At 40.6% G+C, this 13,083-nt stretch overlaps 1 protein-coding gene across 8 annotated transcripts in view; it reads right to left on the bottom strand.

The window, feature by feature from the left end:
* The window catches only part of GAS2 (growth arrest specific 2), a 102,997-nt gene that overhangs the window by 39,231 nt on the left and 50,683 nt on the right, over positions 1-13,083 (bottom strand). For all 8 annotated transcript variants that reach the window (XM_068945338.1, XM_068945336.1, XM_068945332.1 and 5 more), the window contains 2 exons: positions 9,742-9,886; positions 5,549-5,656 (listed from right to left, as the gene is read on the bottom strand). In XM_068945338.1, the coding sequence (XP_068801439.1) occupies positions 5,549-5,656; positions 9,742-9,886 (253 nt within the window). The remainder of the gene's footprint in view (positions 1-5,548; positions 5,657-9,741; positions 9,887-13,083) is intronic.

A 13,083-nucleotide genomic window follows, 5' to 3' on the forward strand; every position in this document is an offset into this window, starting at 1 on the left:
TTTTACACTGATACCTGATGCAATCAATGAAAAGCAGAATTAAGGATAAGAAGGTTGAACAAGCTGTCATTTAAGAAATCAATTCTGTAATATTAGGCGTTTGCAGTAAGATCAGTAAGGTAACTACAGCAGTGAGACTCAAAAAATCATCACCAGGTTAAAGTTTATTTCTTAGTTGTACTTTGATCTCAGCTGTTAAAACTATGGCCAACCACAAACTCACTGTGCCTGCAGATGTGACTGTTGCCTAAAAGTGCCTGATAATCACAGAATCATTTAGGTTGGAAGGGACCTCTGGAGATCATTTAGTCCAACCTCCCTGTTCAAGCAGGGTCACCTAGAGCATATTGCCCAGGATCACATCCAGACGGCTTTTGAATATCTCCAGGGAAGGAGACTCCACTACCTCTCTGGGCAACCTGTTCCAATGCTCTGTCACCCTCACAGTGAAGAAGTTTTTTCTCAGGTTCAGATGGAACTTCCTGTGGTTCAGTTTGTGCCCATTGCCTCTTGTCCTGTTGCTGGGCACCACGGAGAAGAGGCTGGCCTCATCCTCTTGACACTCCCCCTTCAGATACTTGTACACGTTGATGAGATCGCCTCTCAGTCTTCTCTTCTCCAGGCTGAACAGGCCCAGCTCTTGCAGTCTTTCTTCAGAGGAGAGATGCTCCAGCCCTCTAATCATCTTGGTAGCCCTCCGCTGGACTCTCTCCAGGAGTGCCATGTCTCTCTTGTACTGGGGAGCCCAGAGCTGGACACAGTACTCCAGGTGAGGCCTCCCCAGGGCTGAGTAGAGGGGCAGGATCACCTCCCTCGTCCTGCTGGCAACACTCTGCCTAATGCACCCCAGGATCCCATTGGCCTTCTTGGCCACAAGGGCACACTGCTGGCTCATGTTTAACTTGTTGTCCACCAGCACTCCCAGGTCCTTCTCGGCAGAGCTACTTTCCAACAGGTCAACCCCCAGCCTGTACTGGTGCATGGGATAATTCCTGCCTAGGTGCAGGACCTTGCACTTGCCTTTGTTGAACTTCATGAACTAATCAATCACACTAGAAAGGGGTACTTCCAGGTTACGAAAACGTTAAAGAAAAACCACACACTGAATGCGCCCATGAAAGGAGTAAGTCCTAGACTTTCCTCCAGGCTTTCCTGCACAGATAGAACACAGAAATCCTGAGCTCTCCAACACTGGAACAAGCCTGGGAATAAACCTCCATAGTGACTTGCTTCATCAAAATCATATCGTTTTTTAAAGAATATTGCAGTTCCAGCTGAAAGGTGTATTTGACCAGCTATACCATTCACAGGTAGCCATGTTCATCAATCAGTACAGAAATGGTCGAGTAAAGGGGGCAGGAGAGCTGCATGGATGAACAAGAAACACCTGGCAAAACTCAAACAGAAGAAGGAAGCGTACAGAAGGTGGAAGCACAGAAAGGCCACTTGGGATGAATACAAGGATGTCATTCAAGCAGGCAGGGATGGGACTAGGAAGAATGGGCTCCAAGGCCCATTTGGAGTTTGATCTGGCAAGGCGTGTCAAGGACAGCAAGAAGGCTTCTTTAAATATATCAGCCACAAAAGGAAGAAGAAAGGGAATGTGGGCCCGCTGCTGAACAGGGCAGGGGCCTTGGTGACAAAGGATACAGAGAAGGCAGAGATACTGAAGGCCCTCTTTGTCTCAGTCTTTACTGCTAAAGCCAGCCCTCAGGAATTCCCAGACCCTGAAGACCAAGGAGAAAGTCCGGAGAAAGGAAGACTTTCCCTTGGTTCAGGAGGATCCAAGGGTTAGAGATCATTTAAGCAAACCTGACACCCACAAGTCCATGGTCCCTGATGGGATGCACCAAGGAATGCTGAGGGAGCTGGCAGATGTCATTGCTAGGCCACTCTTGATCATCTTTGAAAGGTCCTGGAGATCAGGAGAGGTGCCTGAGGACTGGAGAAAAGTCCAGCCTTCAAAAAGGACAAGAAAGAGGACCCAGGGAACTACAGGACTGTCAGCCTCACCTCCATCCCTGGAAAGGTAATGAAACAGCTCATCCTGGAGGCCATCTCCATGCATGTGAAGGATACGAAGGTGATCAGGAGTAGTCAGCATGGATTCACAAAGGGAAATCATGCTTAACCAACCTGATAGCCTTCTATGATGGGGCAACTGGCTGGATACACAAGGAGAGCAGTGGATGTTGCCTACCTGGACTTCAGCAAGGCTTCTGACACTGTCTCCCATCACATCCTCACAGGCAAGCTCAGGAAGTGTGGGCTGGATGAGTGGCCAGTGAGGTGGACTGAGAACTGCCTGAATAGCAGAGCTCAGAGGATTATCAGTGGCACAAAGTCTAGCTGGAGGCCTGGAGCTAGCGGTGTCCCCCAGGAGTCAGTACTGGGTCCAGTCTTGTCCAACTTATTCATCAATGACCTGGATGAAGGGATAGAGTGCCTCCTCAGCAAGTTTGCTGATAATACAAAAATGGGAGGAGTAGATGATACCCCAGAGGGCTACACTGCCATTCAGAGGGACCTCGACAGGCTGGAGAGATAAGCAAAGAGGAACGTCATGAAGCTCAACACAGGCAAGTGCAGGGTCCTGCACCTAGGGAGGAATAACCCCAGGCACCAATACAGGCTTGAGGCTGGCCTGCTGGAAAGCAGCTCTGCAGAGAAGGACCTGGGAGTCCTGGTGGACGCCAAGTTGACCATGAGCCAGCAATACGCCCTTGTGGCCAAGAAGGCCAATGGGATCCTGGGGTGCACGAGGAAGAGCGTTGCCAGCAGGTCAAAGGAGGTAATTCTCCCCCTCTGCTCAGCCCTGGTGAGGCCTCACCTGGAGTACTATGTCCAATTCTGGGCTCCCCAATACAAAAGAGACACTGAAGCAAGTCCAGCGAAGGGCTACAAAGATGGTTAAGGTTATGGAGTATCTCTAACATAAGGAAAGGCTGAGAGAGCTGGGCCAGTTTAGCCTGGAGAAGAGAAGACTGAGGGCGGGGGGATCTGATCAATGTGTGTAAGTATCTGAAGGGAAGGGAAGGTGTAAAGAGGATGGGCACTTCTCAGCAGTGCTCAACGATAGGACGAGAGGCAACAGGCACAAACCAAAACACAGGAAGTTCTGTCTGAACGCGTGGAAAAACTTCTTTCCTGTGAGGGTGACTGAGCACTAGAACAGGTTGCCCAGAGAGGTTGTAGAGTCTCCTTCCCCGGAGATATTCAAAAGCTGTCTGGACATCCTGGGCACTGTGCTCTAGATGACCCTGCTTGAGCAGGGGGTTGGACTAGATGATCTCCAGAGGTCCCCTCCAACCTCAACCATTCTGTGCAACTCTGTGGTACAGAGCTGACCTACAGAAATTAGTAAAAACTTTCATCTCGATTCAGCTGGAACAGGTTGGATTCTAAACAAGCAGACAATATCTGCGCAGCAGTAACTTATAAGGTTATTCGAGAAATACCATCTCTAATCTGTTATTTCACAGGCAAGGCATAATTGATAAAAAAAATGTCCAGAAAAAAACCTTACTCTGCTATGTATGGAACATACAAGGTAGAGGAACTCTCTCAGTAGCATCAAACGAGGGTGCCAATTGGCCAACAAAATTAAGTGTCAGCTATGCATCCCTCTAATGCGTTTCCTCATAAGGAATTGCCCAAAAAATTTCAAAGAAAGACTCATAAATCTATTCATGTACCAAATAAAAATATGTAGAATGAAGGGTGAAAACTTACTGCAATCCAGGGGAGTGTTTCATAATGAGACTCTAACTAACCAAAACCAAGGATGTTAAAACCTAGGAATACGTGCTTGCTCCCATTGAAGTTAATAGCCAATTTCCATTGATAATAATATAGAATAACCATTAAACTACAGTGTTAGAGATCTTACAGTATTGCTGTTATATTTTTTGGCACAATTCTACTTGGAATGCAGTAGTGCGATATGAAAAGGGTGATTTGTTTGCAAACTTGGAATGAAATCTGATTTAGACTAGATTGCATAATAAAGGAGCCAGCAAAAGAGACACCATTCTGGTGGGGTGGGGGGAACACTTAGTTTATCAAAACTTGAAGATTTTAAGCACTTTGTTATTTAAAATTAAAAGTAAAAGGAAGAGAGCAGAAGTGTTAAACTGTGCCAGATTACTAAATAGCCATTTAGTACAAGAATGTTTTAAATGTGCAGCTCAAAAGCTGCACCTACATTCCATTTAGAATCTAACTTCCAGTTTTCATGAAATAAAACAAACAACAAAATTACTACAAATGATAAACAGAAACGAAGATCTGGAACCTTTAGTTAAGGAACATTAACTGCTTCTTCAAAGTGGTTCAAAGCTACTAGGTTCAATACCCTCCAAATACTTCAGAATTAAAAAGAAGTTTCACTGGCTATGAAATATAAAAACTACTAATCCTTTATATTAGCATGTAAAATCTCAAACCATGTGATTAATCCTATATTTCGTCTTCTTCCAGAGCTACTACTGAATTAACTGCAAGTTTTCAATCCCTATTCAGCACAGTACTTAAACATGTTCTCAACTTTATGCACAAAGGACTACCTAAACCCTTATCTAAATTTTACTTCAATGGAACTTAAGCATATAGGTTTATGATAGAGCAAGCACTCCAATGTTTTACTCAGCTGGGGACTTGACTTCCACAGTTGGGATGGACTCCCTTTGACTTCTGCTGTTCTCATAACAAGTGCTAAATCACATCAGCGTTTTATCACATCAGGGTTGCGTGCCTTGAGGAAAACAGGGATAACATAGTTCTTTGGAGAGTAAGAGCTATAATTTTGCCAGAATGGCATACGTGGAAAGAAAAGTGGAAAACAGAAGGAAGCATAACATGAATCAAATCCTACTATTATAAAATCAGATTATTAGAATATTTTCACATTTATCAGTGTAAGCATACATACAAAAGATCAAGAGTATGAAAATGAAGTTTGGATAATATATTTGTGCTAAATTCAGCCAAATAATAATGCTAGCAAATATTTATATTCACAGCTAACTTTGTGGTATGAGAGATTATATACTACATATGAAATCTACATATGCAACACTGGGATTTGAAGTAGTATGGACGTTACTGTTTTGCTCACCATCCTTTAGCAATATGTCTTAGTCATGACTTGGCAACTCAGTGATCATGAAGTCTTTGATCTCTTTCCTGACCCATCAAATATCAATGCAAAGTGTGAGGCTACTATGATGAAGTGGATGTTCTTTCAAATAGAACCGAGAAGAAGCCATCATCTCAGTCTCTGAAGACTTTCGGTTGTCATTGATCAAAGACAGGGCAACTGCAATGACTTAAGAGTTAGGAGGATCTAACTAACTCTTAACTCGCATGCTATTAATTCCTTGGGCCAGTTAACCCACTGCGGTTTCTTTATTCCCTAACAGTGTCATAAAACTGAGTCAGTGCTGGTCAAAAAGGGAATACTTTCTCCTACTAATCAGTGATATCATTTCCAAAGGAGAAGGAAGCAGATACTAGCAATTCTCTATAAAATAGAAAATAGAACCTTTACCCTAATAAAGAGAATCTTCTCTCCAACTCTGTATCTTCCTTGTGAAAGGCGCTCCACACAGAATTTGTTAGGGCATTTACAAGGTGGATCTTCAGAAATGTGCTTAACCTGAAAAATCAAGAAAATTGTTATAGAAACTAAGGTAACATATCCATAGCCAAACATTCAAGAAGATACTTGCCCATAATGCGATATTGCTAAATCTTCATTTTTGATACTTCCTAAAATTTGTCCTTAATTTTTCTTTCAACTTTAATAGTTTTAATAGTTTGGCACTGAATGATTTTTTTGGGCGACAGTATTCAGTATACCACTGCTTCGAAGGGAAAATTGTAGACCCTTCACTCAGGCCAAAATTCTACTGAATTTCATGAGAGTTTTACATGAACTATGAATGAAGAAAACCTGAATGAGGACTCAAGATTTGGCTCATCTTGCATAGATCTGAATGCCACGGTTATATATTAAATGGTCTTCAGAGGATAAAAAGGGTTCTTTACTTCTTTGGAAACTTTGGGGAAGGAAAAAATCTAGCAATGGTTCACTGTCTTCTCAGATTATTCACTGGCCAAGCAGATCTAGTGCAACCTCAGAACACATACACAGTCCTACAGATCACTATACAAGGGAACTTTTGCATTAGCACCCTTTACTTCTCAGCAAGGTCAGTACAAATTGCTTGAGCAAACCCTTCAAGATTTGGATCAAATTTAGCCAGACTCAACAACTGGCCATACTTGAACTATAAGCTATATAAATTCAATTAAAGAAAATGCTAACATTAAATACGCTTGTATGCTCAGTTCCTTAAGGCTAAATATATTAAAATGGAACAAGTATGCTAGTGTTTTAAACTATTTCTGCAGTGCCAGACTGGGGGGCTTCTAATGTCAAAAAGGAGTTCCCAGCTGTGAAGAGACAAAACAGAGACGAGCGTCACAGTTCAACCTGAAATTCGCCCTGTTCAACAGAGAAAAGTAGCCTGACAATAGTTTGGCAATCCGAGTTCAGTGTCAATCTTTTGTAGGTGTGTACTCAGTATTTTATGAAAAAAACAGCTGAAGTGACAGAGTTGCTATGTATGGCTGACAGACAAAATGAAAGTGTCACAACAATGTACTCTCCCTTCTAAATAAATATAGTAGATACAGAAGTAATTCTGCTTATTGGTAAAAGGCCATGTCCAGTAACTTCGCTTTACTCTTTCAAATAGTGTACTTGCACCTTAATAAAAGTAAACAAAGAATACTGTGACACGATCAGAAATCATGGCCCAAGTTAACCTCACCGTCATTCAGAAGGGTTGTAAGGAGAAAGATGCAATTAAAAATTCATGCCCATGTGCCTAGTCTCTGCCAGTCAACTCCATGCCAAGATACTCCCCAGTACTGCTGCTACCCTTTGATGATCTCCAGCTTAGGGAACTAGTGCAATCAAACATAACTTAAAGGAGGCTCAAGAGTACTCTACTCTTTCAATGACAAACCTGACTACAGCACCCCACCAATAAGGGCTCAGAAGAGACAGATGAAAGCTACTTTTTTCAGCTACATCAGGTTGACTGCAGCCTCTTGTGAAAATTCAGACTTTCTGGCACTACCAAAGGCATTAATGTTTAGTAACAGTATATTCTGAACTTTTAGGTGATCTGGAAGAAACACAGCCATCAATGCCAAAGAGCAGATCTGGTTGAGCAAATTCTTATTTGACATTCAATTTGCATTTCTGTTAAGGAACAACAATGACAAATATAATATTTTCATATACTTCACTTTACTTCAGTGGAAACTGACCTAGTATGGTGGTGACAAACAACATAAAAAGCTGAAAGAACTTCCCAAAGATTTTGTCCACCTCAGGTAATATTCCAAAGACCTTTTCAGATACCGTTTGTAAACTAAAGCCCTGTAAAAAAAATAGACTGAGGACTGAGAAAGAATATTCTCAGAACAGCTAACATGAAAGTCTTAAACTGTTTTAGGGAAGAAAAAAGAAAAACAGGGCAAAGCTATGGGATTCTGATACATATTTTGCCTATCTTGAGTGAATACTCAAGAATACAAATCAGAAGCAGGAAAGGTTTCTAAAGTACAAAGAATAAAGCTTTCCATTAACAGCAGATCTGAAAATCAATGTATTAAATAAAGTGGAAAGTTGTTAAAAAATTAACCAAAATTACTCTTTCTATACGACACATGGAGGGCAAAGATGCTTTTGAAACTAGCCTTCTTAATTGATTTGAAGGCTTTCAAATTATTTCTGAAATGATTCAGTGTTGTTATCTAAATAACTTTATTACCTTGTGGACTAACTAACCAATAATAACTAATAAGGCAGGATATCTTTGTGAAAAATATTTCATTTTAAACTAAGCCGAGGGACTGTGAAGGTTTTTGACATATAAAAATGATTCTCAAGTATCAGATGAATTTTCCTCAATTTGGATGTACTGAATAATTTTAAGATGAATTATTCCAGTAATTCCTATGAAGAAATAGGTGAGAGTTAGGCTCAGTTTCTGGAGAATCAAACTGTTTAGACAGTCATTGTACAATAGAAATAGCTTCAATGAAAGCAGCAGATGATGACTTAAATCCAGTATAGGTTGCTGAGGGTGCAAAAGGTGCATTCCTATGTTTCTTCAAATACAGTACAAAGTCCTCTAAAAGCAAACTCCACCTATCTGGCAATAGCCCTCTGAGCGTTCCCTGATAATCAGGGATTTCTGACATTATATGCTATGGTAGTTATCGCTTCTGGAGACACTCCTGAAATTTGAAGCCAAGAGATGAGCAGTGTGAAAAATGCCTTAGTAACTCTATCTACAAGGGTTCATCTAAGCGTGCAAAAACCCAGAGTAGCTGGGCCTAACTGGTTCAAGGTTGTTTTGCACTGTGTGAGCAAAATAGAGCCCTTTCAGTGCTGTGGAGGATGAAAGCCAACAGATTTATAATGGTGTAAAACAGAGGATAACGACACCTTCACTGCTGATCTGCTGTTGAGGCTTCCATTACCTTACTATCCCAAAGGACACAGAAGTATTATTGAGTGGAATTTGGAAATCAAATAAGGAAGCAGAGTGAAGAACTATATCCTATTTTATTTCGTGTCTGGACTATACGAGCACTGCTGCTATTTTATGTTGCAAGTGTCTGGGGCAGTGAGGGTCAGGAATCTAGCTGGATGAATTCCATTCTGTTTTTATTCCTACTGCTTTCTAAATTAAAAGAGGTGGTTGGAGACAACCTTCATCCTCTCTGCTCCTTTCCTGCAAGGTACACAATCATATCCCTCCTTCTACACATAGCCTTTCTCTCTCTGTTCTCCTAAAGCATAAGTGAGGCTTCTGGAAAGTTGAGGAAAAAATATAAAGTGTAAGAAAAGTTAAATGTAATTATTTGCATCAAATAATACAAAGTATTTCAATAAAATGACCAAACATTATATTCCATCTGCTCATTGTAACAAAAAGAGTGGCACATGGACTTTTCAAGAAGTGCTTTGTAACTCCCAGGTGGCACATCTACCATGTAATATAGCAGTTACTATAGTAACTGCTTCTTTTTATAGAATATATTTGTACTTTTCAAGTTTAACCTCTTCGTGGTCTCAAAATGTGTCCTTTTCCTCTGAATCCAGCTGTTTCAAATGAACTCCTCTAGGGTTTACAACAGAAATGAGCACTACAGTATAGTGCAAAGAGCTTAACGCAATTCAAAGAAAAATACTTTCTTGCTAACAATGAGAAAAAAAATGCTGTGTGATTTTTACTGTGTGAGAAACACGCAGAACTGCAGCACAGAAATTAGGCTGAGAGAACTAAGATTGTTAAGTTTGTTAACAATCTGTACAAGTCAGTATGGGCCAAATCTCATATTCCTGATTCAGTCCTTTCTCAGACATAACACCAAGTGGGAGTTGATGAATAACAACTGAACAAAAAAAGAAAATGGAGTAATAAGAAGGGAACTTGGCCCTAAGCACAAAGCTAGGCTAAACTGCAGATCTCCTACACAATGCTACATTTTTTCCAAACTTCAAGCATAAATAATTGTGGTCAAAAGTAAATTAACTCTAGCAGCCTGCAAATATCTAAATAAATAGTGAGATGTTAAACTCAGGCTTCTGGGTGCTTTGCAAGTAAGTGCATACCAGGATGGATCAGAGAAGGAGAAGCTTCCCCACACACTTACAGCGTCATCCAACAGTTTCCCTGTGCTCTTTTTCCCAGGAGACTTTGTTGGTGAGGGTGAAGGAGATGGAAGGGGGGCTGAAAGTGTTTCCTCTTGTTCAATCTCTTTTTCCAACTTTATTAATCCAGGAGGCTCCACCCCAAACCTTTTGAAAACATGCAAACAAATTACTAGTCCTTATAAAGTATTTCATATTTTAACACAAAATGGTGGATATAATTTATGCTTTCTATATTGCACTACTATGCAATAAAAAATTCCTAAGTACATTAACAAAGGAGTACAAAGTAGATCAGTTGTTGATGCCATCATTCTAAATTAATACAAAGAATGAAACTAAATGGCATCTCTCAGTCAACCAAGTTTGCACCAAATATAGTTTTTACTCAGCTTCTCTGTATCACAACCTATATATTGGTGAATAACTTACGAACAACAAAAGCCTCAAAAATTGCTATACCATGTAGATGTGATTCAAGTTCAGCACATTAGCATTTTTATTTTTGAATATCCTTTCAAATTATTTGACGTCTTATACCTTCTGCTCACAGTTTTCAAAGAAACCCATATGAAAAGGGGTTAAAGACCCAAGATTATCCTGGGCACAGGTATTGCATACAATTTACAGATAAATTGAGACGTTTAAGGCCAATATTTTTCAGGAGTGGCTAATGTTTTTTTAAACCTTATATTTGACTGCCAGTCTTCAGATCTCTGTTTACAGTGGCAAAATACTTGTAGCTCCAACTAAAACAAATGCATGCAATTTTGGCATGGAGTGTCTCAAACACAGCACTTAAGAGTGAGGTTCTTAAAAACAGTGCCTGCTTTTGAAAGCTTTATGGCAAATGCTTAAGTCAGTATCTCAGCAAGAAGCAGAGCTTGGAAAGATGTCAGGAGCCCAAAGGCCCATCCTATTTTCCTAATCACTGATAATTCCCTTCTGTTTCTTTCTTCGCCAACACTGAACAAAAACAGAAAAATCAAGAGATCTCCTTTCCCAGACAAAGGCTTCAGCTTCAAAAAGTTATCATTCTACATATACTTTTCATAGCAAACTACTTGTATAAATGAAACTATTTTCTTCTGTAGTAGGAAAGTCTATAGGGCAGATGCAGAACTATGCTGGCTTATCCTAGCTCAAGAGTTGGACACTAAAATATTGAGCAGTACTTAAAAAATTATGAAAACTTAAGCTAAATATCATAATAATGTTAAAATCATAAAGAGAAAGGGCATAAGTGTATATACTGCCTCTAGTATTTTTACAATAAATTTTAATTTAGTCACGCTAGTGCCCAGTAAATTAATATAAAGAAAACTAAGAACCAAATCTGTGCTTGTATTGGCTTCTAACTGGTGCAGTCTGCCTAATGAAAAGTCAGCCAACATTGAAGCAAGCACTTATATACAATCCATTTACTTCCTGTCTGTCTGCAGATGCCGACAGGCTGTAAATCATTAAATTCCCACTGGGCTCTAAGCCTACACCTGCATTCAGCCTTACTCATCAAATAAACCTCTTCTACTCTAAGCAATGCTGCTTCTTTGCTTCTGCTGCTTTTCATAATCTCCAGTTTTTATCATTGTGACAGACTATTAACGTTCTCTGTAATTTCAATATTCTAAATTTCTTGTGCTGAGGAACTGAATAAAATAAACAATACTGCATCAACCTGAAGCAAAGTCACTGGAAAGCTGAAATGGTAGAAACAAATCTCTGAGAGGGGTTTGTCATGCAATAAGGGTACAAATTCTGTTCTGGAAGGTATGCTGAGAATTTCCTTTGTTGCTCTTTCCTAGCCTGCCTTCCCATAACTACAAATGAAACAGCATCAGACTGTAACATGATCTCCAGTAGACTTCCAAGAGCACCACTTTCCAATTTTTCCCGAGGAAAAATTGAATACAATAACAGAAGGATCTTGAAATTGCTCAGACTAATTTTGTACAAAAATCATCTGGTGGTTGTTTAGCCTCCTAAAGTTTAATACCTACGTGAGAACTTCATTCCTTCTGCAGAAAGGGTAACTTAAGCTGTTGTCCATCATAAATCACACTCCCTATACATACACAGACAGCACATACCCATCTACTAGCAAATAATTAACTTTTCCATCAAGTGCTGATTATGAAGATTACACAGAGAAGTGACTGATTTGGCGCTTGCATCACTTCAGTGGAAATGATTCACTCAAACTTTAAAATACTGTGCAAGAATGCGGGACATGTGCAACGCACTACTGTAGTGCTGTATATTGCCAATGCACAATTTTATCCCATAAGAGTCTTCCTTCCTCCTCTCATAAACGTTCTCATTCTACCCACATGAAATCTACCGGAGCGCACAATGCCCCATGTTATGTATTCAAAGTTCATAAGATGATTTCAGAATTTTGTGTTCATAAACAACCAAAATCCAGCAGTTTATCAGGCTACTCTATTTTGATTAGCACCTATGTCTTTCAGGATCACAGAACAATTTAGGTTGGAAGGGACCTCTGGAAATCAGCTGTTCCAAACCCAAGCCGAAGGCAGGGCCAAAGTTAGAACAAGTTGTGCAAGGCCTTGTCCAGGTGAGTTCTGAACAGCTCCAAGGCTGAAAGTTCCACAGCCTCACTGGGAAAGCTGTTCCAATACTTCTCCATTCTCACTGTGAACTTTTTTTCCTTATGTGTAGTCAGAATTTCCCTTGCTGCCGTTTTTGAATGCTGCCTCTCATTCTTTCAGTGGTGCTTCTTAAACAGTCTGGAACCCCCCACTGGGTAGAGGAAGACAGCAACTTTATCTCCTTCTTCTACAGCCTTCTATCCTCCTTCTTTGCTCCTACTAATGCAGTCCAATCTTCCTAATGCAGGTCAGCCTCCACTGCAACAAGGGCACCCTGCCGCTCACATTCTACTTATTGTCCACTTCCGAGTGGCCTCTCAGATCCTTTCCTGCAAGGCTGCTGCTGAGACAGTCAGGACCTAACCTGCACTGCTGCACAAGGGCATTCCAACCTCGGTGCACAATTTTGTATTTAAGTTTCACAAGGCTTTTGTCAGCTTATTTTTTTCAAGTTATCATTGCCCTTCTGGATGACAGTCCTACCCTGTAGCACCCTGCAGATTATTCTGCCCAAAGCTTCCTGTCGTCTATGAAATTGCTGAAGGTGCACTCCATCCCATTATCTAGATCATAAATAAAAACACTGAGCAATAACTGACCACTGTATAACTCTTGTGGTAAGTGCCACTAGTAAGTGCCAGCTGTCAGTTGGGTTTTGAACAGCTACTCTTTGAGCCAAGCGGTCACACCAGTTTACCATGCACCATGTAGTCCACCCAGCAAGTGCATATC

Source organism: Struthio camelus, chromosome 5, assembly GCF_040807025.1.
Source record: "Struthio camelus isolate bStrCam1 chromosome 5, bStrCam1.hap1, whole genome shotgun sequence".
NCBI classification, from domain to species: domain Eukaryota; kingdom Metazoa; phylum Chordata; class Aves; order Struthioniformes; family Struthionidae; genus Struthio; species Struthio camelus.